This window comes from Vulpes vulpes, chromosome 8 (assembly GCF_048418805.1).
Source record: "Vulpes vulpes isolate BD-2025 chromosome 8, VulVul3, whole genome shotgun sequence".
NCBI classification, from domain to species: Eukaryota; Metazoa; Chordata; class Mammalia; order Carnivora; family Canidae; genus Vulpes; species Vulpes vulpes.
The window spans coordinates 1,992,801-2,018,393 of NC_132787.1; the positions used below are offsets into that span (position 1 = coordinate 1,992,801).

General features: G+C 56.0%; 3 protein-coding genes across 11 annotated transcripts in view; 2 read left to right on the forward strand and 1 right to left on the reverse strand.

Moving 5' to 3' along the window:
• ITGB7 (integrin subunit beta 7) lies at positions 1-13,524 on the forward strand. Of its 7 annotated transcripts, none has more exons than XR_012002853.1 (16): positions 2-58; positions 4,944-5,071; positions 5,520-5,723; positions 7,442-7,643; positions 7,911-8,081; positions 8,331-8,572; positions 8,901-9,059; positions 9,319-9,414; positions 9,575-9,664; positions 10,564-10,710; positions 11,016-11,209; positions 11,546-11,769; positions 11,996-12,215; positions 12,486-12,572; positions 12,865-13,050; positions 13,289-13,524. XR_012002853.1 is itself a non-coding variant. In XM_072765199.1 (16 exons), the coding sequence occupies exons 3-15, from the start codon at positions 5,523-5,525 to the stop codon at positions 13,017-13,019; spliced, it is 2,163 nt and encodes a 720-aa protein (XP_072621300.1). In that variant the 5' UTR covers positions 5-58; positions 4,944-5,071; positions 5,520-5,522; the 3' UTR covers positions 13,020-13,050; positions 13,289-13,524. The 7 variants fall into 7 exon arrangements, 6 of the variants coding, with proteins under 6 accessions (XP_072621301.1, XP_072621300.1, XP_072621299.1 ...); XM_072765199.1 differs by having other exon boundaries at positions 5-58; positions 12,890-13,050; XM_072765197.1 differs by having other exon boundaries at positions 6-58; positions 12,364-12,572.
• A 456-nt stretch (positions 13,525-13,980) lies between these two features.
• ZNF740 (zinc finger protein 740) lies at positions 13,981-24,660 on the reverse strand. 2 transcript variants are annotated; one of them, XM_026000395.2, is made up of 7 exons: positions 24,520-24,660; positions 22,957-23,285; positions 19,685-19,834; positions 19,254-19,343; positions 18,654-18,777; positions 18,208-18,326; positions 13,981-17,270 (listed from the first exon to the last, which is right to left on the reverse strand). In XM_026000395.2, exons 2-7 carry the CDS (start codon positions 22,963-22,965, stop codon positions 17,181-17,183), a joined length of 582 nt encoding a protein of 193 aa, XP_025856180.1. In that variant the 5' UTR covers positions 22,966-23,285; positions 24,520-24,660; the 3' UTR covers positions 13,981-17,180. The 2 variants fall into 2 exon arrangements, with proteins under 2 accessions (XP_025856180.1, XP_025856179.1); XM_026000394.2 differs by having other exon boundaries at positions 22,757-23,285.
• The window catches only part of CSAD (cysteine sulfinic acid decarboxylase), a 33,520-nt gene continuing 31,340 nt past the window's right edge, over positions 23,414-25,593 (forward strand). The window contains exon 1 of one of the 2 annotated variants that reach the window (XM_026000390.2): positions 23,414-23,796. In XM_026000390.2, the coding sequence (XP_025856175.1) occupies positions 23,688-23,796 (109 nt within the window). In that variant the 5' untranslated portion in view covers positions 23,414-23,687. The remainder of the gene's footprint in view (positions 23,797-25,593) is intronic. The other variant, XR_012002854.1, reaches the window with a different exon arrangement.

The window sequence follows — 25,593 nt, forward strand, 5'->3', positions numbered from 1 at the left end:
CCCAGATCAGTACACAAAGGCCACCGCTGCCGGAGGAAGGGCTGCTCTGCACGCACCTGTGAGTACCAGGGCACAGCCCTCCAGCCTCCTCTCTTCACTGGCCCAACCCCCACCTGCTCCCCAACTTCCACGAAAGAGGGTTCCAGGGGAAAGAGGGTTCCAGGGGGCTCTGACCTGAGGATGGACACCCAGGATCTGGCTGAGACTTGAGAAAGGCTCTGAACTCCTTTCTGCATTCCTAAGATCCTCATCCAAGTTCCCTCCTCTAGTTTCTCAAGCTCTCCCTCCGTCCATCTCTCCTGCATGGGTGTCCCAAAAGTGGGGCCGGAGGGAGGCAAAGAAGGTAGGGGAAGCTGCTATCATGTGAGTGTCCCCCACGTGCCAAGGATTATGTCAAGGTAGGGCTCTCCCAACATGACTCCCCAGCTCCTACCCCTGCTGCCTGGTGGCTGGTGCTCAGCTCAGATCTGCCAGTGGCACCTTGGTATGGATACCACAGTCCTGGGAGACCGTGGCCCAGGGGCTCAGTTCTCTTCCCTCCCCGTGCTGCTGAGTGGGCAGCAGAGGATTCCACTTGGTTTGGGAGATCTGGTGGTTGGAGAAATGCTGTTTCTCAGGTGCTGAGGGGATGTTAGGGTGTATGTTGGAGTTAGGATCAAGTCCAGGAAAATGAAAATCATGGAGGGAAAGAAGGGAAGACTGAAGAAGACCCATGTCCCGTCCCGCCCGGGTGGAGCCCACTGGAGCCGGTGGCGAGAAGGCACAGCTTTTGATGATGATGGTGCCTGGGTTGGAAGGGAGGGAAGTGGCAAATTGAGCCTCACCTGTCTTGGTCCCTGTTCGCTGTGTGACCATGGTGGGCAAGTCACTTGCCGCTCTGGGGTTCAGGGCTCCATTTGTAAAAAGAGGGGGATGAAGTAGACAATCCTGCTGCTCTATGGTTAGGATACGAGGGAAAAGGAAGTAAAACAAAGAGCTGTAAAGAAGTGGAGAAGAGAAAAGCAGCAGAAAGATGTCATCAAATTTTTGAATGGGTGGGGGTGGCGGGGAAGAGGAGGGAGAGAGAGATGAGCAGAAAGAAGCGGCAGTTCATGTATCCCCAAGTAAGGAAAGAGGAGGAAAACTGGGAGTAGGAGGAAAATTGGGGAGTCCTGTGCAGGGAGCCCCAGGGGGCTCCCTTTAGGGAAGATGAGAGGGTTAGAGATCTCTGGGTTTGTCGAATCCTGGGGGCCCCACCTGTGACAGATGAGTCAAAACTGGGTTTTGTGCTGTAGCATCTCCAACCTCCTCGACCACAGGCGTGCAGAACAAGCGGGGCTGAGGTTACGGAGGCTGAGCCCTGGGCCGGCCTCACACAGACGTGTGGCTCAGGGACATATATACGCTGCACCTGAGGTCTCAAGTGGTGGCAAGCGGGGGAGGAGGACAGCTGAGGTAACAACGTGGCACCCCACCCCTTCCCCACACTGTGTAGAACATCAGGCTGAACCTAGGCCCAGGCTGAGGGGGATGCGGATGCTCCAGGCCAGAGTTCGCCGCCCTCTCTCACGCACCACTGGCGGGAATACACCTGGCCTAGCTGCCAGAGAGGCTATGTCAGGAATACTCGCCAACATTACAAAGGATACCTATTTCTTGGCCCTACAAATCCTCTTCCAGGGATTTATCCTACAGATTCACTTGCACACATGTGAGATCTTCATGGCAGCTTTAGTGTTTTTTTTTTTTTTTTTTTTTTTTTAGGATTTTATTTATTTGAGGAAAAGAGCGAGAACAGAGGGAGAAGCAGACTCCTCGCTGAGCAGGGAGCCTGATGCGGAGCTTGATCCCAGGACCCCGGCAGGGTCCTGAAGGCAGATGCTTAGCTGACTGAGCCACCCAGGGGCCCCTGCAGCATTCATTTTAACAATGAACAATTAGATAACAATTTAAATCCCCATGAGAGGGGGTCCCTGGGTGGCTCAGCAGTTCAGCGCCTGCCTTTGGCCCAGGGCATGATCCTGGAGTCCTGGGATCGAGTTCCGCAGTGGGCTCCCTGCATGGAGCCTGCTTCTCCCTCTGCCTGTGTCTCTGCCTCTCTCTCTCTCTATCATGAATAAATAAATAAAATCTTTAAAAAAATTAAAAAAAAATAAATCCCCATGAGAGACTGCCATCCATCCATGCAATGGAAACCTATACAGCTGTGAAAACAGAAGCAAGTTCTTTACTTTCTTGAGTAACACGATCTCCAAGTAGTTAAAAGACAAAGAAAAGGGCAAAATGGTGTGTACGGTAGAATTGTGATTGTAGGATTCCATCATTAGATTCTACCATTTGAGGAGTATATATACTCACATTGGTTTGTGTGCATGAACAGTCCCTAGAAGGGCTGTACACAACAGGAGATCATGGAAAAAGATGGTCATTTAGTTGGAGTAAGGTGTGCAAATAAATGGGAGGATGGGGGATAGGAGTGGGAGATTCTCACTATCCTAATGTTTTGATTTTTTAAAAATATTTTATTTATTCATGAGAGACACAGAGAGAGAGGCAGAGACCCAGGCAGAGAGAGAAGCAGCTCCATGCAGGGAGCCCGATGTGGGACTCGATCCTGGGACTCCAGGATCACGCCCCGGTCCAAAGGCAGGCGCCAAACCACTGAGCCACCCTGGGATCCCTGATTAATGGAATTGAGCATCTTTTTTCTGCGCTTGTTGGCCATTTGTCTATCTTCTTCAAAGAAATGCCTTCTTAAGTCCTTTGCTGTTTAAAAATGAGGTGGTTTGGGATGCCTGGTTGGCTCAGCAGGTGAGTGCCTGCTTTTGGCTCAGGGCGTGATCCTGGAGTCCCAGGATCGAGTCCCACATCGGGCTCCCTGTATGGAGCCTGCTTTTCCCTCTGCCTGTGTCTCTGCCTCTCTCTCTGTGTGTCTCTCATGAATAAATAAATAAAAACATTTTAAAAAAATGAGGTGTTTTGCCTTTTTGTTGTTGAGTTGTAAGGGTTCTTTATATATTTTGGATACTTACCAGATAGATGGTTTGCAAGTATTTCCTCCTTTTCTGTAGTCTGTCTTTTAATTCTCTCCATAGTGCTCTTTGATGCACAAAACTTTTCTATTTGCACATTTATATTTTCATGAAGTCCAGTTTATCTATTTTTTTTTAAAGATTTATTTATTCATGATAGACACAGAGAGAGAGAGAGAGAGAGAGAGAGAGAGAGGCAGAGACACCGGCAGAGGGAGAAGCAGGCCCCATGCAGGGAGCCTGACGCGGGACTCGATCCTGGGTCTCCAGGGCCACACCCCGGGCTGCAGGCGGCGCTAAACTGCTGCGCCACCGGGGCTACCCATGTTGCTTGTGCTTTTGATGTCATAGCTATGAATCCATTGTCAAATCCAAGGTCATGAAAATTTACCCATTTTCTTCCAAGAGTTTATTTTTAATTTTTAATTTTTTTTTATTATTTATTTATGATAGTCATATATATAGAGAGAGGCAGAGACAAGGCAGAGATAAAGGCAGAGGGAGAAGCAGGATCCATGCACCGGGAGCCCGACGGGGGATTCGATCCCGGGTCTCCAGGATCGCGCCCTGGGCCAAAGGCAGGCACCAAACCGCTGCGCCACCCAGGGATCCCATCTTTCAAGAGTTTATAGTTCAAGGACTTACATTTGGGTCTTTGATCCATTTTCAGTTAATTTTTATATATGTTGTGAGGTAGGAGTCCAACTGCATTCTTTCACATGTGGATCACCGTCATCCCAACACCATTTGTTGAAGCTTGTTCTCTCCCCATTGAATAGTTTGGCACCCTTGTTGAAAATCATTTGGCCATAAATGGATGGATTTGTTACTGGACTCTCAATTTCATTCCATTGATCCATATGCCTACACTTATGCTAGCACCGCACTGCCTAGATTACTGTAGCTTTCTAGGAATTTTGGAAGAAGTGCGAGTTCTTTCCAAGATTGTTTTGGCTGTTCAGGGTCCCATGCAATTCCGTAGGAAGTATAGGACCAATTTTTCCATCTCTGTAATTAAAGGCCATTGTGATTTATCTTTTTGATTTAAAAAAAAAAAGATTTTATTTATTCATGAGAGACAGAGAGAGAGAGGGGGGGGGGCGGGGGGCAGAGACACAGGCAGAGGGAGAAGCAGGCTCCATGCAGGGAGCCTGACGTGGGACTGATCCTGGGACCCGATCCCGGGACCCCAGGACCACGCCCTGGGCCGAAGGCAGGCGCTAAAGCACCGAGCCACCCAGGGATCCCTATCTTTTTGATTTTTTAAAAAATATCTAGTTATTTATTTGAGAGAGAGAGAGAGAGAGAGTAGTGGGGAGGGTCACAGGGGGAGAGGGAGAGACAGGGAGAGAGAGAGAATGTGAGGCAGACACCCCGCTGAGTGCAAAGCCAGATGTGGGGCTCAGTCCCACAATCTTGAGATCATGACCCGACCCTAGCTGAAACCAAGAGTCAGACACTGAATCCACTGAACCAGCCAGAAGCCCCTTAACTTTTTGATTTTTGAAGCATGGCTATGGCTTGCCTATTCGAATTTTTAATTAATACATTTTTAAAAATCAGAAATTTGCTTCGTTTTCCCTAGAGGTCATTCCAGGAATTACCCTGCCTTCCGGCTCTTCCTTCAGTGTATATTTACTTTGTGCAAAGTGCAGGACGGAAAAAGACTTTACCCACCTGGCTTGCCTTCCTCCGTTATCCGGGACCTTTAGGAAGTTTTCTTATGGCCTAATCTTTATGCCCCTCGCTGCCTTCCCTGCCTCTTTCCAATACTCCCTCGTCAGCTCCAGCCTTCCTTCCTCTCGTTCCCATTTCCTGACTTTCCTCCCTTAAATTTAGCAGCCTTGACCCTCTTCCTTCACTTAGAATCCAAGATTATGAAAGCTGCAGAGGCCGTCGTCCGATTACTTGTTCTCCTCTGTCTCTCTACAGATGTGGAAGCCGAGGTCCAGGGAAACAGCCTGACCTGCCAGTGAGTGACGGAGGCAGGACCAGGACCCGGCTCTGTTTCCTGTCCGGTTATTCCCGCGGTGGCTTGGAATCCTGGTGAATAGACCTGGGTGTGTGTAGGCCTGAGCGCTTCCAGGCCCAGTCCCCAGACCCTTGTTAGGCCATTTTGCCCACCTTGGCCTAGTGAAGTCTGCACACAGGAGGGACTTCTCCCAGGCTCCCACCCAGGCGTGGTACCTGCCTCTTCCTGACATTTTAAAGAAACTGCTGAATCCACAGGAAGGCTGTGAGGGGAGATAAAGAATTGGGATTTAAGGAAAAAAAAAAAAAAAGAAGATGAATTGGGGTCGTGGACTCCCTGTCCCCCTTTAGTAAGCTCAATGCCCAAGGTGGGGCTTGAACTCACCACCCTGAGATCAAAGTCACCTGCTCTACCGACTAAGCCAGCCAGGTGCCCCGGAGGTAGTTTTGAGAGTGACAACCACAGGCTAAGTTTAGAGGACTGAGACTTTGGAGGGCCTCCCTAAGGGCCCACGTGACCCCGATATTCCATTGCAGGCCATGGTGGCTTTGTTAACGGTCCTTGTTCTCCTGTTGGCCCTGAGGAGAGGGGAGAGTGAATTGGATGCCAAGATCTCCTCCGCAGAGAAGGCCACAGAATGGAGGGATCCTGACCTGTCCCTGCTGGGGTCCTGCCAGCCTGCCCCCTCCTGCCGGGAATGCATCCTCTCACACCCGAGTTGTGCGTGGTGCAAGCAACTGGTAAAAATGGGCCTGTGGCCTTTGAACCCGGTGTACGTGTTTGTTCAGAACAGAGATACGTGTGTGATTGTGTGAGCAAATGTGTGATTTTCTGGGTGCACTCTGCAGTCCCATGTGTGAGTTTGTGCACATGGGACTCCTGTGTGTGACTGTGTGTGCGTGTGTGTGTACACATGCATGCAAGGTTCTGTGTGTATAGGTTTATGCATCCGTGTATCTGTGTGTATGTGGAGAAGAGTTGTGACCATAACTCTGGAGCGGGAACTCATGCTCGGGTGTAGGTAGAGGGAGCCGTGGTACACACACATGTGGGAAAGTGCATTTGTCTGCTGGGCTGCCAGGACAGCATCCCACAGGCTGGGTGGCTTAAGCAACGGGCATCTGTTTCTCACAGTCCCGGGGGCTAGGATGGGGCATCTGTTTCTCACAGTCCCGGGGGCTAGGCATCCGAGATCAAGACGCCAGCCCATTTGGTTCCTGGGGAGGGCCCTTTCCCTGGCCTGCACACAGGTGTAGACCAGCTCTTTGGTGCCTCTTCTGATAAGGGCAGCAATCCCAGGGCGCGAGGGTTCTCCCTCCGTGCTCTCACCTAACCCTAATTTCTTCCCATTTTCAAATGCCGTCACATTGGGTATTAGTCCCTAGCAGAAAGTGGGTGACTGGGTTTCTGAGTCTGTGTTGGGGTGCGCACATGAGGTTCCCAGGTATGTAGCCGCCTGTGGCTGGGAGAGCAGAGGGAGGAGCTGGGAGCAGGTGGGCTTTGGGAAGAGGCCAAGGCTGCCCTGGTGGGCCCTGGGGAGGCATGTTTGCCCGGCTGGTCAGGGCTGCTCTCTGTGCCTCGGGACAGGGCCCGGGGCGGGGGCAGGGGGTGCCAGGGTCTGGCGGCTGCCTGCACAACAGCCACCACAGGGTCCCAGGCAGAGGGAGAGCTGGGTGGGAGAGGGGGCAGCCCCCTGAGACAGGCGCCCTGGGAGCCGGGTGGGCAGCAGGCAGAGCAGGAGGTGCCAGGCTGGGGCCTGGGGACACCAGGCATGTGTCTGCCTCCTTGGGTATCTGGACCTACCGCGGCCTCAGGACCAGTGGAGCAGCCACTGTAGGCATTCCCTCCGTCCTGCACCTCCGGCCCCCAGGTACCACGGGGCGGGGAGGGAGGCAGGTTGGACGTGGAAGCCAGGCTCCTCCTCCTCTGGAGGTAGTGAGCCCCGCCCCCTGCCCCTCCCATCGCAGTAGGAAGTCTGTGGCTCTGTGGCCCTGCGGGGGTGGGGGTGGGGGGGTGGGGATGTAGGTGCTGGGGAGGGGGGCAGGGGTGGGTGCTTAAGGAAGTGGGCTGTGACAAGGACGTGTGTGAGACCGCGGGGCGGGAGAGGAGGCATGGGGGCTTGGGGAGCTGCCTGAGAGGTGAGGGCTGCTGGGGCTGCGAGGGTGGTAGTGGGTGCTGGGGGGGTTGGTGCTGCTCAAGGGGGGGTAGGTGCTGGGGGGTTAGGTGCTGGGGAGGGGAGGGCAGGTGCTGGGGAGGGGGGCTGCGGTGGCTGCTCTAGGAAGTGGGCTGTGACCAGGCCCGGGGGTGGGGGGGTGACCGCGGGGCCGGGAGGGGAGGCCTGGGGTGACAAGGACGTGTGTGACCACCGCGGGGCCGAGCGCGGGGGCCCGGGGCGGGGGCGGGGGAGCTGCCGGCGAGCCGAGGGCCGCGGGGTCCCGACGCGCCTCCCTTGGCCCAGAACTTCACGGCGTCGGGGGAAGCGGAGGAGCGGCGCTGCGGCCCCGCCCAGGAGCTGCTGGCCCGCGGCTGCGCCCCGACGGCGCTGGAGGAGCCCCGCGGGCGGCAGGAGGTGCTGCAGGAGCGGCCGCTGGGCTCGGGCTTCCGCGGAGAGGGGGCCACGCAGCTGACGCCGCAGCGGGTCCGCGTGGCGCTGCGCCCCGGTGAGTGGGGGGGATGGGGGGAGGGTGGGGGATGGGGGTGGGGGAGGATGGGGGTGGGGGGATGGGGAGGATGGAGGGATGGGGAGGAGGATGGGGGAGGATGGGGGGTGGGGAGGAGGATGGGGGAGGATGGGGGGGTGGGGGATGGGGGAGGATGGGGGAGGATGTGGGTGGGGGGATGGGGTGGAGGGTGGGGGGAGGATGGGGGGGTGGGGGAGGAGGATGCCCCCCCCAGGGATCCCGGCGCTGAGCCCCCGCCCGCCACAGGGGAGCCGCAGCGGCTGGCCGTGCACTTCCGCCGGGCCGAGGGCTACCCGGTGGACCTGTACTACCTCATGGACCTGAGCTACTCCATGAAGGACGACCTGGAGCGCGTGCGCCAGCTCGGCCACGACCTGCTGGTGCGGCTGCGGGAGGTCACCCAGTCGGTGCGCATCGGTGAGCGCCCCGCGCCCGCCCCGCCCGCCCCGCCCCTCGCCCCGTGAGCTGCCCTCCTGCCCCTCCTGCCCTCCTGCCCCTCCTGCCCTCCTGCCCTCCTGCCCCTCCTGCCCCTCCTGCCCTCCTGCCCCTCCTGCCCCCGGCCCCCCCCCTTTCTGCCTCCTGCGCCCCGCAGCGGGGCCTCCCACTGCCCCCGCCGGCGACCTCTGGCTCGACCCCTGGCCCGGCCTTCACCGCGCCCCCTCCCAGGCTTCGGCTCCTTCGTGGACAAGACGGTGCTGCCCTTCGTGAGCACGGTGCCCGCCAAGCTGCGCCACCCCTGCCCCACCCGGCTGGAGCGCTGCCAGCCGCCCTTCAGCTTCCGCCACGTGCTGTCCCTGACCGGCGACGCCACAGCCTTCGAGCGAGAGGTGGGCCGCCAGAGCGTGTCGGGCAACCTGGACTCGCCCGAAGGCGGCTTCGATGCCATTCTGCAGGCTGCGCTCTGCCAGGTGAGGCGCCAACAAGGGACCGCGGGCCCCGAGACTGCCACCCCGGTCCGGCCGGCCCAGTCCTGGGGGAGCCCTCTGGACTACAGCCTCGTGGCCGCATATTTATTTTGACAATTTCCTGGCGGATCAGAGTGAGAGATGGCGAGGGAGAGGCGGGTTTCCCTAACTCACGGGGAGGCCCCGGCGAACCCAACCCAACCCCGCCTGGACGGCCGGGAGCAGAGGCGCCGCCAGCCCGCACAGCAAGCTGACTCAGAGCGGGGCTGGCCGACCTTTGGCTCCTAGAGCCGGGTGCACAGCCTACCTCCACCCCACTCCCCCGCCGCAGGAGAAGATCGGCTGGAGAAACGTGTCCCGGCTGCTGGTGTTCACTTCAGACGACACGTTCCACACAGCTGGGGATGGGAAGTTGGGTGGCATTTTCATGCCCAGCGATGGGCACTGCCACTTGGACAGCAACGGCCTCTACAGCCGCAGCCCAGAGTTTGTGAGTCCCTGCCCTGAGTCACAGCTCCTCTGCCCCGAGGACCCCCACCCCAGCCTTACCAGTGACCACCCCAGCAGCTCCTCCTCTCCATGTCCCCCTGCTGCTCGGTCACCCCCCGCCCCAGCTGCTCCCTCCTCCTGCTGGGCCTCCAGGGTCCCACTAGCTGGTGGAAGCCTGGTTCCTGGACTTCCTGCGCATTTCCTTGGATGGTGTTTGGGGGGACCTGCGGCGCTCACCTTGTCCCCTCTCCCGTGCCCAGGACTACCCCTCTGTGGGCCAGGTAGCCCAGGCCCTGTCCGCAGCAAACATCCAGCCCATCTTTGCCGTCACCAGTGCCACGCTGCCTGTCTACCAGGTGAGAGCCCGCTGAATGCCACACCTTCCCGCCTGGAGCCTTTCTCGGCTCCTTCAAAGACCCATGCTCCTCCTCCCCGAAAGCACCCCCTGCAGACCCCCAGAAGCCCACCTCCCCCGAACTGCGACCCACCATTGCCCCGGACTCCTCAATACCCCAGGAGCTGAGCAAGCTGATTCCTAAGTCCGCAGTGGGGGAGCTGAGTGAGGACTCCAGCAACGTGGTACAGCTCATCATGGACGCGTACAATGTGAGGGGCTGGGCCTGGGCGAGCGCGGGGACGGGGGCACGGGGAGGGGTGTGCAGGCTCTCCCTAACAGGCCCCTCGCTCTGGCTCACATCTGTAGAGCCGAAGCGTCTGGCTTGCACAGAGCACGGAGCCCCGCTCGGGGCCAGGAAGGAAAGGAAGGTTCACTGAGCTGCTATTTCATGCCACGCGCTGTCCTAGCGCACTTGCCGTTTGCCATCTCGTTGACCCCCCTAGATCCCTGTTGGCTGACGATTATTGCCCCTATTTTAGAGATGGGGATACAGACACGGAGGGCTGAACGACTTGCCCAGGCTCATGCAGATAAGGGACGGAAGGGCTGGCACTGGTGCCCCTAAGTCCGCCTGGAGCCTGCCTTCACTAAGCTTACAAATAGTTCAGAGATTCTCTTCACGGGAACCATAGGATTTTACAGGTAGAAGGAACCGCAAAGATCCACCAGGGTTTCTTGGGCTGAGGTCTTATCCCTGTAACCATGCCACAGGCCTATGACGGGTCATGGCCTCAACCCACGGCGAGAAAATCTGCGGCAGGATCCGAGTGCTCAGGACAAACTCCCTCGGAAGACTCTGCCCTTGAGCCCCTCGTGGGCATAGGCCGTATATCCTGACCTGGGGTTTGAGAAGCAGCCGCTGCGCGGTGCCAGTGCCTGTGTCCCCGCCCCCGGCAGGGCCCTTGCGGCTGCACTGACCCATGTGGTCCCTCGGGGTGCTCACACTTCTTCCTGCACAGATGCCTCCCGCCTGGGCAGCCTGGTGGGGGCGAGGGGCCCCAAGGCGGCCGAGGGCAGGGTTAGGGTGAAGGTTGGAAGGGCTGGAGAAGGCACGAGGTGGGGCGGGAGTCCTGCCTTCACGTGGTTACTCACTGTCTCCCTTCCACAGAGCCTGTCATCCACTGTGACCCTCGAACACTCCGCGCTCCCTCCTGGGGTCCACATCTCCTACGAGTCTCTGTGTGGGGATCCTGAGAAGAGGGAGGCTGAGGCTGGGGACCGCGGCCAGTGCAGCCACGTCCCCATCAACCACACGGTGAGAGCCGGCCCAGACAGGCCCAAGGAAGGAAGTGGGGGCGGGGGAGGGAAGTGGAAGCCGCAGGAAGAGATGGGGCAGACGGAGAACAATGCAGAGGCATGGGGCAGTCCTCGTGTCCTCTGGAAAGGCCTTCAGGAGCGGCTTCCTCCAGGGGGCTCTACGAGACGAGTGTCAGCATGACCCTCTCCCTTAATTTCCTAGGACCAAGGTTCTGGATGATGAATGGGTTTGGGGTGTGCGTGTGTGCGTGCGTGTGCGCATGCACAGGATCTTGAGTCTGATTTCTGCCCACGCGTCCTCAGGTGAACTTTCTGGTTACTCTCCAAGCTACCCGCTGCCTCCCAGAGCCCCATCTTCTGAGGCTCCGAGCGCTTGGCTTCTCCGAGGAGCTGACTGTGGAGCTGCACACACTGTGTGACTGTAACTGCAGCGACACCCAGCCCCAGGCGCCCCACTGCAGTGACGGCCAGGGGCACCTGCAGTGTGGGGTATGCAGGTGAGGCCGCCGGCTGCCTTCTCCCCACGTGGCTCCCAACGCGCCCGAGCCCGGTATTCCTCCTCCGTCTTCTGTCCCCCACGGCATCTCTAGACCTCTCGTTCAAGACGCCACCCTGACTTTCACCTAAAGCTTCCCGGACGTGCCGAGACCCTTCCCTCCACACTTCTGCTCCGCGGCGCTCGGCTACACGTCGTGTCCCTTCAGCCGCTCATCTCCCTCCAACTCTTTTGGGACCTTAGGCCTAGAGGATCTTGGGGAAGATGGGTCAAGGGATGGTCAGACCCACCTCTCCTCCCCTGGTTGTGCTGACCCTGCCTCCTCCTCCCCTCCCAGCTGTGCCCCCGGCCGCCTGGGTAGGCTCTGTGAATGCTCGGAGGCTGAGTTGTCCTCCCCAGACCTGGAGTCTGGGTGCCGGGCCCCCAACGGGACAGGGCCCTTGTGCAGCGGGAAGGGACGGTGCCAGTGTGGACGCTGCAGCTGCAGTGGACAGAGCTCCGGGCCTCTGTGCGAGTGTGATGATGCCAGCTGTGAGCGACACGAGGGCATCCTCTGTGGAGGTACCTGCGGACTTTGGGAGAAGGGTGGGGTCAGAGTGGGTCCCAAGGGTATTTCGGCTCTGGAACTTCATGGCCCAAGGGCAAGCATCAAAGTTTCTGGTGTAGGAGCTGGAGGGGTCTGGCACACTCGAGAGGGAACTGGACGCACAGGAACAGCCCATGGTGGCGTGTGACACCCCTGAGGAGTGAGGAGTATGGTTGTCACCCTGTGTGTGGCTCTCCCCAGGCTTTGGCCACTGCCAGTGTGGAAGGTGTCACTGCCACGCCAACCGCACCGGCTCAGCGTGCGAGTGCAGCATGGACACAGACAGCTGTCTCGGTCCAGAGGGGGAGGTCTGCAGCGGGCGCGGGGACTGCAAGTGCAACCGCTGCCAGTGCCGGGACGGCTACTTCGGTGCCCTCTGTGAGCAGTGCTCAGGCTGCAAGACATCATGTGAGAGACACAGGTGAGACCTTGGGTCTTGCAACTTGGGAGCAGGGGCCCGGTGGGTGCAGGGGTCGGGGTGCGCGGAGCCGCTCCCACCTGCCCCCTCCCTGCCCTGTGGTGCGAGCGACTGCTGCCCAGCTGGTAACCTATGGGTGTCCACCGGACAGGGACTGTGCTGAGTGTGGGGCCTTTGGGACTGGTCCCCTGGCCACCAATTGCAGCGTGGCTTGTGCCCATTACAATGTGACTCTGGCTTTGGTCCCTGTCCTGGATGACGGCTGGTGCAAAGAGAGGACCCTAGACAACCAGCTGCTGTTCTTCCTGGTGGAGGAGGAAGCCGGAGGCATGGTTGTGTTGACAGTGAGACCCCAAGAGAGTAAGTGGGCAGGGATGCTGTGGACACACCCCCGGGAGCCCCGGAAGTTCGACGGGTAGGGCCTCAGACCTGGGGTTGGGGAGGTGACGAGGGGAGGAAACCAGGCCAGGAGCTGAAGTAGAGCAGGGAGTCCAGGCAAAAGTGGAGGTGATGGGCCAAGCGGACAAGGCTAAGGCCCTGGGCCCTGAGGAGAACCTTGCACCTTGCTGGGTCCCTTTGTTTTAATGACAAGCGAGGCTGGGAGGCTGGACCCGCTATGGGCAACCGTCAGTCCCCGTGGCCGGGCCCCCAGAGGTCCGCGTGGTTTCCTCCCGCAGGAGGCGCGGATCACACCCAGGCCATCGTGTTGGGCTGTGTAGGGGGCATCGTGGCAGTGGGGCTGGGGCTGGTCCTGGCTTACCGGCTTTCCGTGGAAATCTACGACCGCCGAGAATTCAGCCGCTTTGAGAAGGAGCAGAAGCACCTCAACTGGAAGCAGGTGGGGGCTGCCTCCTACCCCCAGGTCTTCCCTGGTTAGGACCGCCTGGCTCGCCGCTTCCTGCCTGCCCCCCCAGCCTCGACTCCTTTCACCTTGGTCCCCCCCCACTTTGGTCCGTGTCTGCTGTGCCCTACGCCCTGCTCTTAGGGCGCTGCTCGAATTCCAGGGTGGCCCCTTGGGATCAGACAGAGGAGCAGCCCTGGGGCTTTTCCTCATCATTTCTGCCCTTCTTCCCCAGGAAAACAATCCTCTCTACAGAAGCGCCATCACGACCACGGTCAACCCCCACTTTCAGGAGACAGGGAGTCTCCTTTCCTGAAGTGGGGGAGAACACTCAGGACTCCTGAGGAATGGTTGTCACCTACATCCCCCGAGGGACACCGAGGGGCCTCCTGCTGCAGCCTGGCTTCCCTCCCTCACAAGGACTGGGGCGCCCCTGCTGCTCCCCGAACACAATAAAGTCTTCCCCCCAGAGCACAGCTGTCGTCGTGTCTTACCCAAGGCCAGAGCAGGCTGTGGAGCCTGGGCCTCAGGAAAGCCCAAGTGCATTCCCCCCTGCCACCTGAGGCCAGGGAGAGTCTACCTGATGTGCAGGAAACTCAGGTGGCTGCGGGGGGTCGGGGTGGGGGTGGTGGTGGGGGGCTGCTCAATCCTCAGGTAACGTCGACCTAGGCTACAGAGCCACGCTTTGAGCAGCTCACTGGTACCCTAAACTCCTCTGTTCTGGCGGGCAGGGCTTTGGGTTTTGCCCCTTACTCAGAAGGGATGCCCTGTTTTTACTTTCCTTTGTTGCTCTTCTGTGGAGGAGTTTTAAACCGGTGGTTTCCAGGATGCTGGACGTTTAGGGTAGTTATGTGGGGGGGGTGGGGTACGGGACGGAAAACCACTTTGGCCCCAAAGTAAAAGCTTTCCCAAAAAAGAGATAGTATGTAGAAAAGCCCCATTTTCTTTTTATTTAAATATCCTAAATATATCACGAAGGAACATACACTGCACTTTAATGGTAAAAAGATACAAGTTTATAACATCTTATAAAAACTACCATTTAAAAGTGATCTTGTTCATTTGATATTCCCCTCCCCCAATAGCAAAATAAGTATATTAAAAAAAAAAAGAGAGAGAGAGAGAGAGAGAGGGAGAAGAGGACAGAGAGGAAGAGTAGGAGGGGTTGTTAAGATAAAAGCCCCAGGACTGCAGCAGAGGCAAAGAGCATCTGGGGAGAGGGTTAGAAGTTGTGGCGGGACCCACGTTTCATTTAACCCTCCAAGGTCAAGCCATAGGGCACAATCAGTAGCTAAGTGATGAAAGAGGCTGTTGGGGGCTGGACGGAGAAGAGTTGGGGTGCAGGGAAGGGCAGGGCTGGTAGGGCCCGGTCCAAGGGCCCACCCAGAACTGGTGCTACTCTCCCAGACCCCCAAATCCCATGTCCCGGTCTCTGAGAGCCTGCCCTCCCTCCCTTTCCCTTCACTCCAAACGCACCTGAGGCATCTGTCCAGTGCTAGGCCCCGTCAGCTGAGGAGGGCGGGGGCCTTGGGCCCAGGCGCCTCTGCAGCGCTTAGTCTGTGGTTTCCCTGGGGTTGTGAGGGGGCTCCTGGGCCCCCTAGGAGGCTGAATCACTCCTTTCACCTTTGCTCCTCTCTCCTCACACATCCTTGGCCCCAGTAGCTCAGCACCTGGACGACTGAACCAACCACCTACTGCTCCTGAGTTTCCCCCACACCCAGTCCTTGGCAGGGGTGCTTCTGGTATGGCTCTTTATACATCTGCTCACAAACTGCCTCTCCTCCGCCCACCCCGGCAGGAGGCTGGGGCTGTGGGGGTCCAGGGCACACTGTGACCTAAGCACACATCCGCACACGTGGGGGCATAGGTCACTCATGGGATTTTCTCCACACACACCCCAACCCTAAACAGATTAGCTGCAAGTGGCAGGGAACGAAGCCTCCCATTTTCAAAAGTGCTCGTGGGAGAATAGTTTTGTAGATGGAGCTTCCCTCCAAGAATGTATTCCCAGAAGTGAAGGATCAGTTCCAGACCCAGCCCCAGCCCCAGCCCAGCCCCAGCCCTCACACACAGGAAGACACCCTGCCTGCGGGGACCACAGGGCAGCTTCGAGGACTGAGGTCCAGGTTCTGGACCGTATCAAATGGAAGTGCCAGCACAAAGCTGGAGAGCACAGGCAGCAAACGCGCCCCGTGTCTCTCCCAAAGGATCTCAGGTGCCATTAGGGAAAGTCTGTAGGGTGCCACGCCTTTCTTTTTCCCTGAAATCCTCACATTTCAGAGGTATAGAGCTCCCCTCCCCCCGCCCTCCCAAACAGGTAGCAGCCGGGAGCTTTCTGCTGCTGTTCCCTACACCTTCCAGGAAATGAAGTCACACCACCTGGAGCTGCCATCCTAGATCCCCACTGACAGCATGGTCAGGTTCACCAAGCCTCCATGATTACTCCCCTCTCCAGGTCAGGGCAGGCCACAGCGGGGGCCAACCAAACCCCAGAACCTTCCACAACAAGGTTTTTTTTTTAAAATTTCACTTTAGAAAATTCATGTTTACAAGCTTTGGCTTGGGTTAGACACCCTAACCAGCCTGCTGAATCAATCCCAAACCCCCCTCCAAAACAAAGCCCTTCACTCCCCTAAATCGAGTTCCTCAGCTCCCTCTGGGTCCTCAAGCACCCTTCAGATTAGGTGGTGGTGGTGGTGGGGGGGGCTGTTTCATGCTCATCCTCCCCTGAGCTGAGGGCCAGAGAAGGGTTTGGCTCAATAATATGCCATCTCCAAACGCAAGCACACGTGAATGAACACACTCATGCATGCACGCACACGCACGCTCACACACACACACACACACCCCTGATCACTTTTTTGGGGGTAGATAGGGTGGTGGTGTTGGGGCAGAGAGGAGCAAAGAACGTGATTAAGAACAAAACCTACAATAGGTTTCTTCCTCAGTCCTTTCTCTGCAGCACCCCTTTCCCCCCTAATTCTTGGTTGGGTAGGGATGGCCATTAAGAAGGAAGCGAAGATCTTATTCTTTGGAACCGAAGGCCACACCCTATCTCCTCTACCTGAATACAGTGATAGGACTTGGGCAGGGAGAGCAGCTCACGCTGCTCAACAGTCATGTCAGGGGACACCAAACTCCTTTGTTCCTTGAACAGTTGCTGCTCAACTTGGGACTAGTCTCAGGTTGTTCCTAAGACGACACAAGGAGAGACAGCCCCACTTTGATATCCATGACTACGCGCTCAACACCTCTGTCTGGCTCAGGAGTCAATGGCAGCGAGGTAGCCACACACTATCTCCAAGATCGAGTGCCCAAGAGGGCATGGAAGGGCTCCGTGGGCCATTCTCACCCAAGTTCCCTCCACAAGGCACTTGAGCTGACCCCATCAGGTACCGGGTGGCCTGGGCCATTCCAACAGCCGTGGGCTGTCCCCGGGGGAAGTAAGAGGTACCTGCCCACTCTAGTTGGACCCAGCCCTTGTCTGCTCCTCCCGCCATTCTTCCTTCTGTCCCTACAGTGTATAAGGAGACCAATGCAAACTCAGCTGCCATCCCTGATACTACTCTCCTTCAAACAGAAGGTGAGGTGCAGGGCTGTGAACACTGAGGATCAACTGCAACCAAAAACTCAATTTTGGGGAGGGCTGGACCAGCCATAGTCCCTGCTTTGACCAGGGCTCTATGCCTCCATATTACCTGTATCCACAGTGTAGCTGCTAAAATTGCTTTTGGAAAAACAAAAACAAGAACAGAACAAACAAACAAATCCCTCTCCCCAATCCTTTCCATGTCAGCTGCCAGCTGGAGTCCAAGGTTGTGGGAGCCACACCAGTCTTGGTCCTGTACCTTCAGTCCCCACCTATAACCTCAGCCAAGGGTCCAGGGACTAGCTTCCCTACCCAGGAATGCTGGAGGAACGTCCCCGAGATACTCATAGTCTCAGATTATTTACAGAGCTGAGGCTCTGAGGCCGCTGTCCCCTGATGCACTCTTCTGGTTTCCTGGGTCCACTCCTCCAGGAGGGGGACAGGTACAGACGGGGTGGTGGTGGCACCATCACACCAGAGAGGGTGCGCTCTTCGGTAAATTCTTCTGATCACTCCCACCACCCAGGGCCCCTTGCGCCTATAGAGAAAACTGCCCGTCGGAAGTCTTGGACTGGCACCCTTGGCACATCCGTTTGTGTCTGAGTAATCGATCTGTCCGAGAAAAACACTGAGAAGAAAGGAAGGATTAAGTGTTGAGAGGAGAACCTCAGCTACCTGCTGGCTAGCTCTGCCTTCCCCACACGGGGGCCGCATCCTGTTCCTCAAGCCCTCAACAAGTACGCAGACGGCAGGAGCACACAGTGGTTAAGAGCACAGGCTCTCAAGTCTGAGTCCTGGCTGTGCGCCCTTGGCCACGGTATCTAACAGCACTCAATCTGGACACTCATCTGTAACGAGGCTAAAAGTACCTTCACAGAAGGGCTACATCATTCATCCAATATTTATTGTCTGTCTCAAGGCAGGTACAGTTCTTGGGGCTGAGGATAGAGTGGAGAACCGGAGGGGCAAAAATCTCTGCCTCATGGAACTTCCATTCTAGCGTTTTGAGATTCAGTGTAAGAGAGTGGAGCAAAGCATCCAGGAAATGTTAGCTGTTATCATTTCTCATCTTTTGTTCGTGTCTTGTTTTGGTCCTCTCACATTCCCATCAGATCAGACACTGAACCCCCCCAGGGCAGTCTTTCTTCTTCCAGGTGCACCAGCTCTGAAGTCTGACTGAATCCTGCCTCTGCCCTCGATCTACTGTGTCCTTAGAAACTTAACTCTCTTTGAATCTCAATTTCCCCCAAAGCGAAATGATGGCAACACAGCTACTTTATGGAGTTAACACGAGGATTAAAAAAATAATCTATGTCAAATATGCTCTCATAGTACCTTGTGCAGAAGTACTCAAGAAATGCTATTGTTGTGACCATGATTCCCACGGCCCCTCCCCAAAAACAGTTGCATAAGGCCGGAGAGATGCACCTCACCCCGAGGTAGTAGGTCTATGGTGGCCAGGAGTGTGAGGTGGCTTCCTATTGGGCAGAGGATGGCGGCTAGCCCGGGTTCTCGGTGAAGGAAGTGTTTGTTGTGTGGGGCGGATGGATGACACGTGAGCTTACCTGATGACACCGTTCGCACTGGTAGGGCTTTTCACCACTGTGCACACGCTTGTGACGCTCCAGGTGGTACTTCTGGATGAAGCGCATATCACATATATCACACTCAAATGGCTTCTCACCTGGCCCAGGTGGAGAGAGAAGTTAGTAGTAGGAGGTACACAAGGCAGGAACTTCATTCCAGCTATTTTCCCAGAAACGTTTCATTCTTAGTAATGTGCAGACACCTAATTGGGAGAGGTCCTCAAAGCTGCTGGTCTCAGTGACACTAGAAATCTCTCCAGCTAATTCACTTATCTTCTTCCTCTATTTCTCACGCTCAGCCTCTGAAACATTTTTTAGTATGTGTGCTGCCGAAGTGAGCACATCGGCCTCTAAAAACAAACCCAACAAGAGCTGCACACACACACTAAAAACTACAAACTACTGACTATGAGCAAAACACTTACCAGTATGAATAAGGATGTGCCGCTTCAGGTGGTAACTGCTCCTAAAGGCTCCAAAGCAGTGTTCACAAATAAAATTTTTGGGAATCTTTACTTGAAAAGAGCCGTTTTGTTCCACTACCACCACCTAGGGGCAACAATCAGGCATGTCATAAGGCTATCCCCTCAGCCTTCTCTCGGCCCCCATCCTACTCTGAGTCAATTTCCAGTTTCTGGACAAAGTAATCTTTCTGATGTTGTCATCTCCCTCATCCCTAGAGTTAAGAGACCCTCTGAGGCAGGAGGTGGGCATGGGTAAGCTGTCTGCCCATCAAACCCAACACCTCCGAATGTGACCTGAGGCTGGGGGGGGGCGGGGGGCACTGCCTGCCCTTTGCCACAGGATCCCATGCTTCCCTGGCTCCTGTTCCTTTACCAAGGATGTTCCAAAGAGTGCAGAGATCAAAGACCAACGCGGTCTATGGAGGAAATCAGTGACACACTCACTGGCTATGAGTAACCAAAACATCTAGGGAAAACTCCAGGTTGAACCACAGAGGAAAGAAAAGGAGGATTAACCCCATTACCAAATGGTACCAGACTGGGGATTACCCCATTACCTGCCTTTTTAACAGTCTTCTTTGAATGAGAGGACTCAGCCAAGCTGTCATCATCTTTGCGACTCCGGGACTTATCACTGTCTTTTCGGTGGCCCTTTTAAAACAAATCAAAGCTAAGCTCACGGTCTATCTCTGCACACAAGACAGGAAACCAAATGCTGCTTGCAGACAACTTCTAAATGAGAGTAACCACCTGCCCCAAAGATTTAGAGACGGTATTCATCCATTTCCTAAGTGCTATGGTGTTAAGGGGTTAGAGATAAAGAAAAGTCCTTCCTTAGCTCTCTAAAATACCCACATTCATTCATTCCCCAGCTGGATCCCTTTTCCCCACTTCCCTAAATAGAAGCGCTGAGAAATCAAAGCTTGGCATCTCCTGGCAGAGAGCTTGGGCCACCCGACCCCCAGGTGCCACGATGGACTCAAACGCTGTACCTGACTCGAGCACCTCAGCACATCAGGGCTACCTGCCCGCTCTCCATTCTCGGCCTGCTTGCTGGCAATCTGGCTCAGCATCATCTTCTTGCTGGCTGCAGTAGGAACCAAACTCACACCTGCTAGGCCTTCACAAGCCAGGAGACTTGCCTAAGTTGAAAGGAGATGAGGTGTCAGGTCACCTGGCAGGGCAGGGCAAAAACAGGCTGCCATCTTCCATAGAACTACCTTACACACCCAGCCACAAACAAACTGCCTCCCTAGGGAGCATCCCTCTTCACTCTTCACGAAACTGCTTCCTTCAAGAGTCCTCCCTAACTCACCTCACCAGGAGTCAGTTGTTACTCATCAGCATTTAGATATACATCAAGTCAATAGCCAGGTATCATGGACACTTTGGTCATTAGCAGTGTGGTAGGGACAGTGTGTCAACGTGTTACTAGGTACTTCTAGGCCCTGTGAATGGGCAGGAGGGTCGGCTAACCCTGCTGAGCCATGGAAATGGGAGAGCAAACCTTCCTCTTTTTTTTTTTTTTTAAGATTTTATTTATTTATTCATGAGAGAGACACACACACACACAGAGGCAGAGACATAGAGGGAGAAGCAGGCTCCACGTAGAGAGCCCGACGTGGGACTCGATCCTGGCACTGGGATCAGGCCCTGGACTGAAGGCAGATGCTCAACTGCTGAGCCACCCAGGGATCCCCATCCTTCCTCCTCTCAATAAAAGCTTCAGGGGCCACTTATGATGGGCGGACCTCACTGATGCCAAATATATAATATATTCTATCAGGTCCCATAAACATGCTTATCAGCAAAATTAGGTCAATTCTCCCCTTAGATTTTTTTTTTTTAATTTTTTTTTTTAATTTTTATTTATTTACGATAGTCACAGAGAGAGAGAGAGAGAGGCAGAGACACAGGCAGAGGGAGAAGCAGGCTCCATGCACTGGGAGCCTGATGTGGGATTCGATCCCGGGTCTCCAGGATCGCGCCCTGGGCCAAAGGCAGGCGCCAAACGGCTGCGCCACCCAGGGATCCCTCTCCCCTTAGATTTTTATGTTTCCTAAGTGTCATCAATTATAACGGGTACGGAAATTAAATCACTTGGAAAGATTTTACCACTGAGTATCACTTTCTCTTGACCCCCAAGGCCATTTATCTGTGTGCAAATCCATATATGCTGTTTTCCATATATAATCCGTTTTATCCATTTTCACATTCTCTACTTTATGTACACCTTAAAAATTACTGAAATAGGAACAATTAAAAAATTTCTTTTCCGTTTTATCCATTTTCACATTCTCTATGTACACTTTAAAAATTACTGAAATAGAATTAAATTTGAAAGAAGATTAAAAAAACTTTTTTATGGCTATATTCTCCAAACTGACTTTGTTTAGACAGCACTAGAGAATGTACTTTTCTTACTTAGAAAAAAAAAATTTTTTTAAGAAACACTAAAGAAATAGTTGATCAGTAAACTTCCACAAGTGATTTTATTAAAAAAAAATTCCTTTTGGGAAAAAAAAAAGTAATAAAAATAAAATTTCTTTTAGAGATTCCTTTTAGTATATCCTGGGACCCCCTCTCTCTCCTTCAAGGACTTTGGACAGAAAGGTCTAGAGGTGGAAAGTTTAGTTCTGCTGTTTCACCATGTGAGCTTGGGCAAATTACCCCACCTCTTCAGATCTCATTTTCCTTAAATGCAAAATGTTTATGAGAGCATCTACTCTTGCAGGGCTGATGAGAATGAAAATAAGATACAAATGCCTAGCAGTACCCAGCACAAAGTTAGTGATTAGTGAAAGGCAGTCTTCTCAGAACAAGAGTGAACATGATGCCATGAAGTGGGTTGCAAACAAAGGAAGAAGAAACCGAAGGGCTCCTAATCGGCATGAAAAGGAGGAAGCTATGCATGTGGCTGGAAGAAAGCCAATTATACTATAATCAGGCTGTCATCCTGGTGAGACTAGTAAGGGAGGGTCCCTGGAAGAAAGCTGGGAGCAGCTCTGAGGATGCCTGCACATAGCTTTGCTATCCACACTTTAAACAACCTAACAGATCATCCTGTCTCTCCAATCCATCCTGTCCCCTAACAATGACAATTACCTTCTAGATGCACTGATCTGACATTACTCTTAACGTTCTTCAGAAAGCTCCCATTCTCTACAGAATAAAGTTGAATTCCTTAGCAAGGCATAAAAGGCCCTTGGGTTATACTTGTACTTCTCCAGGAAACAACTCCCTCATCTTAACTTTTCCCTCTATCACTAACTATCCTATCCCCATAACCCGTTTAAAATTTTTTTAAAAGATTTTATTTATTTATTCATGAGAGACACACCGAGAGGCAGAGACACAGGCACAGGGAGAAGCAGGCTCCACACTGGGAGCCTGACGTGGGACTGGATCCCGGGGCCCCCGGGTCACGCCCTGGACTGAAGGTGGCGCTAAACCACTGAGCCAACCAGGCCGCCCCCCATAACCCCTTTAAATTCTTTCCTCCTTAATTAGCCAACTACCCACAGTACTCCTAACCTCATCACATTCTCCTATGCCTCTAAGTCTCTGCCCATGCAGTTCTCCTTGTATGAATGCCCTGTTCTGCTTGTTTATCTAGCAAAATCCCATGCATTCTTCAAGCTTCATCTGCTTTTCATCCAGGCAGAGGTACCCTTCTCTCCTCCACAGTGTATATACCTTTATTATTGCATGTTTCTTCAATCAACAGATCCATTGATTTTCTACTGCTAACCAACCAGTATGCAAGGTATTGTGAATATAAAGATAAATTATAAACTGTCTCTCCATTTCCCCCCACCCCAACCCAACTAGCCTGGAAACGTGCTGGGGACGGGGACAATCTTATTCATCTTTGTATCCCCAGCACAATGCCTTGCATGTAACAGGAGCTCAATTAATTCCCGTTGGAAAAAAAAACAAAAAAAACAAACGAAGCATTCACCACACTGTTCACTCCCTCATGCCCCTCAGCACTCAACGTACCAAGTGTAAACTGAGCAGTTTTACAAAAGTCCCATCAGTGCCTGTGATGCAGAATAGCCTACCTCCTTCATTTGACTGGAAGCTCCCTGAAGGCAGGGGCTGTGGCCTGTCTCCTTTCCTTCCTCTAGATCTCCCCCTGGTGCTTAATACAGAGCTCGGCTCACTGGGTTGGTCAATATGTTGACTAAGGCAGCATTCAAGAGTGAAACTGCAAACACGCTTCCCAGTGATCTTGAAGGAGGAGGATTCTATAGCTTTTTACCTGAGCCATGCTGATTTCTCACTTAATGTAACCCAAAAGTTCAGGAGTTTCTTGGTCCACCTTTCCTAAGACACTGTTGTGTGAAGAACTGTCACCAAATCACTGTAACAACTCCTTCGTGTCCCTTCAGTCCCGCTGCCATATTGAACTGCCTTTGTCTTCAAACAGAACTTAGTGTCCTCCAAGGGGGGGGGGGGGGGGGAGATAGAGGTTCCAAGAATCCCTGGACTCTGCCTGGCTCTTGTCTATGGTCTGAAGAAACAGTCGGCCAGTCTTGGGTTTTCCAAATGAAATCTTCTCGTTGAAGTTTCACGCTCTGTTTCAGAAACCTGAAACCACAAAGGAAGACGGGGCTGTTAGGTGCAACATTCTCAGGCCAAAGGACGTGCGCGGTAGGCTGAACTTTTTTGTTGTTGTTTTGTCTTGTTTTTGTTTTTGGCTGGGTGCTCTCTGTGAACCTCAGGAAGAGGACGTTAGTCCAGCAGAATTTTCTTTCTAGGTCAGGAGAAGAAACTGGTCTCCAGGGCGAAGAGGAGCTGCCAACGGGAGTAAAAGCGACCAGGGGGTGGGAGGGGGGGGGGCGCTCATGGAGGAACTGCAACAGGCCCACGGCTTGGATTTGCCTTTTTACGAAGAGAAGGGGGCGGAGGCCCTTCGGGGCTTTTGTGTCGAGTGGGCCGGGCCGCGAAGCTCGCACTTTATTAAGGAGGCCAGCACCGGGGGGTAGAGAAATGCTCGGAGGCGACCGCAGGACGCTCGCTCGGGCAGCCAGGCAGCAGGCCGACTGGCAGGGTGCGCCGGGCCGGCCCACACGTGCGCGCTCCCCGAGTCCGCCCGAAGGTACGGAGACTCGCTGCGGCGGCGGGGAGGCGGGCAGGCGGGCATGCAGGCAGGAGGCGGGCAGGAGGCAGGCAGGCGGGTAAGCAGGCAGGAGGCGGGCAGGCAGGAGGCGGGCAGGCAGGCGGGCAAGCAGGCCGGCGGGCAGGCAGGAGGCAGGCGGGTAAGCAGGCCGGCCGGCGGGCAGGCGGGCAGGAGGCGGGCAGGCAGGAGGCGGGCAGGCAGGCGGGCAGGCAGGAGGCAGGCAGGCAGGCGGGCAAGCAGGCCGGCGGGCAGGCAGGAGGCAGGCGGGTAAGCAGGCCGGCCGGCGGGCAAGCAGGCAGGAGGCGGGCAGGCAGGCGGGCAAGCAGGCCGGCGGGCAGGAGGCAGGCGGGTAAGCAGGCAGGCCGGCGGGCAGGCGGGCAGGCCGGCAGGAGGCAGGCGGGCAGGCCGGCGCCGCGCGTCCCCTCCTCCCCCTCCCCTCCAGCCGCCCCGAGGAGGAGCGCGCCCGCGCCCGCGCCCCCGCCAGGCCACCCCCTCCGCCGGCCGGAGACGCGGCCCTCCAGGCGGGCGGGGGGCGCAGCGCGCGCGTCCCCGGCGCTCCCGGCGCTCCCCGGCCCGCCCCGGCCGGCCCCCTCCCGCCTTCCCCTCCCCCTCCCCCTCCCGCGCGGCGCCCCACGGCCTGCGCGCTGCCGAGGCGCTGCCGCCCGCCCGGACGCCGCCGCGCTCCCCGAGGCGCGCCCCTACCTGCCGGGCGCGGCCTCCCGCGGCCTCCCCCGCCGCGCGGCGCCTCCTCCAGGCCCCAGCGCCCCGTGCCAAGCCTGGGGCCGCCGCTGCCCTGCCGGGACCGAGGCAAGTTTACAAACACCAACCCGGGGCCCGTTTCCCCGGAAGCACTTCCCCCTCCCCCGCGCCCCCTCAGCCGAGCAGCGATATCCACTTCCGGGCTCGGAGCCGGGGACCGGCGGGAGCAGCCAGAAAGGGGGTGAGGCCGAGGACGCTGGGAGGGGGCGCCGCCGGCGAGGGGGCGGGGCCGGCGCGCGGGAGGACGGGAAAGGGGGCGGGCCGGCGCCGCCGCGCGTGCGCCGTGCCGTGGGCGCGCCCCCCGGCGGCCATCTTGGCTGAGGGCAGGAACGGAGACGGTCAGGTGACGCGCGCCAGGTGCGCTCTGATGGTTCCGCTAGGTGGGTCGGCTAAGGCTCGTTGGGGACGCGCCTTGGCCTCCCTCGCTCGCCGACCATCTCCCTGTCGCTTCTGAGCCTGGGCCGCCCAGTCGGCCGGGAGGAGGAGTTAACTTTCTGCGGGGTGAACTCGAGCCGGGCCCCCGAGGCGACCCTGGTGCCCCACCGCGCTGCGCCAGCCCAGGCCTGCGGGCGAGCGGCATCGCCTCCCCGCCGGGAGGACGCCGTGGGGCCCCGCTCAGCGCACGGTCAGCTCCATCCGAGCCTGAGCGCCGCGGCGGCGCCTGTGCCCGCGCTAAGAAAACGGAGACCGTGAGCTCCCCTTAGAGTCTCCCACCCCCGGCTGTTGGGGGCAGGCCCCGCTCATGATGGACTGTGCCGGTGCTCCTAAGGGAAGGAATTGTCGGTTCCGTTTAAGGCCCAGCTTCTGCTGCAGGTGCTGTCAGGCTGTGGGTTTAGGAAACACCAATTGAGATGTCAAAAGAAAAAAAATTAAATTATGGAAAAAAAAAAAAGAGGCGTTTCCAACTATCCCTTTGTACACGGGTTTCGTTTCCCCCAGTGCTTTGTGTTTTGAGCCGTTGACAGCAAATATTTGTGCTCTTAGACTCATGATGAAATTGATGAAATAGAGAAGTGT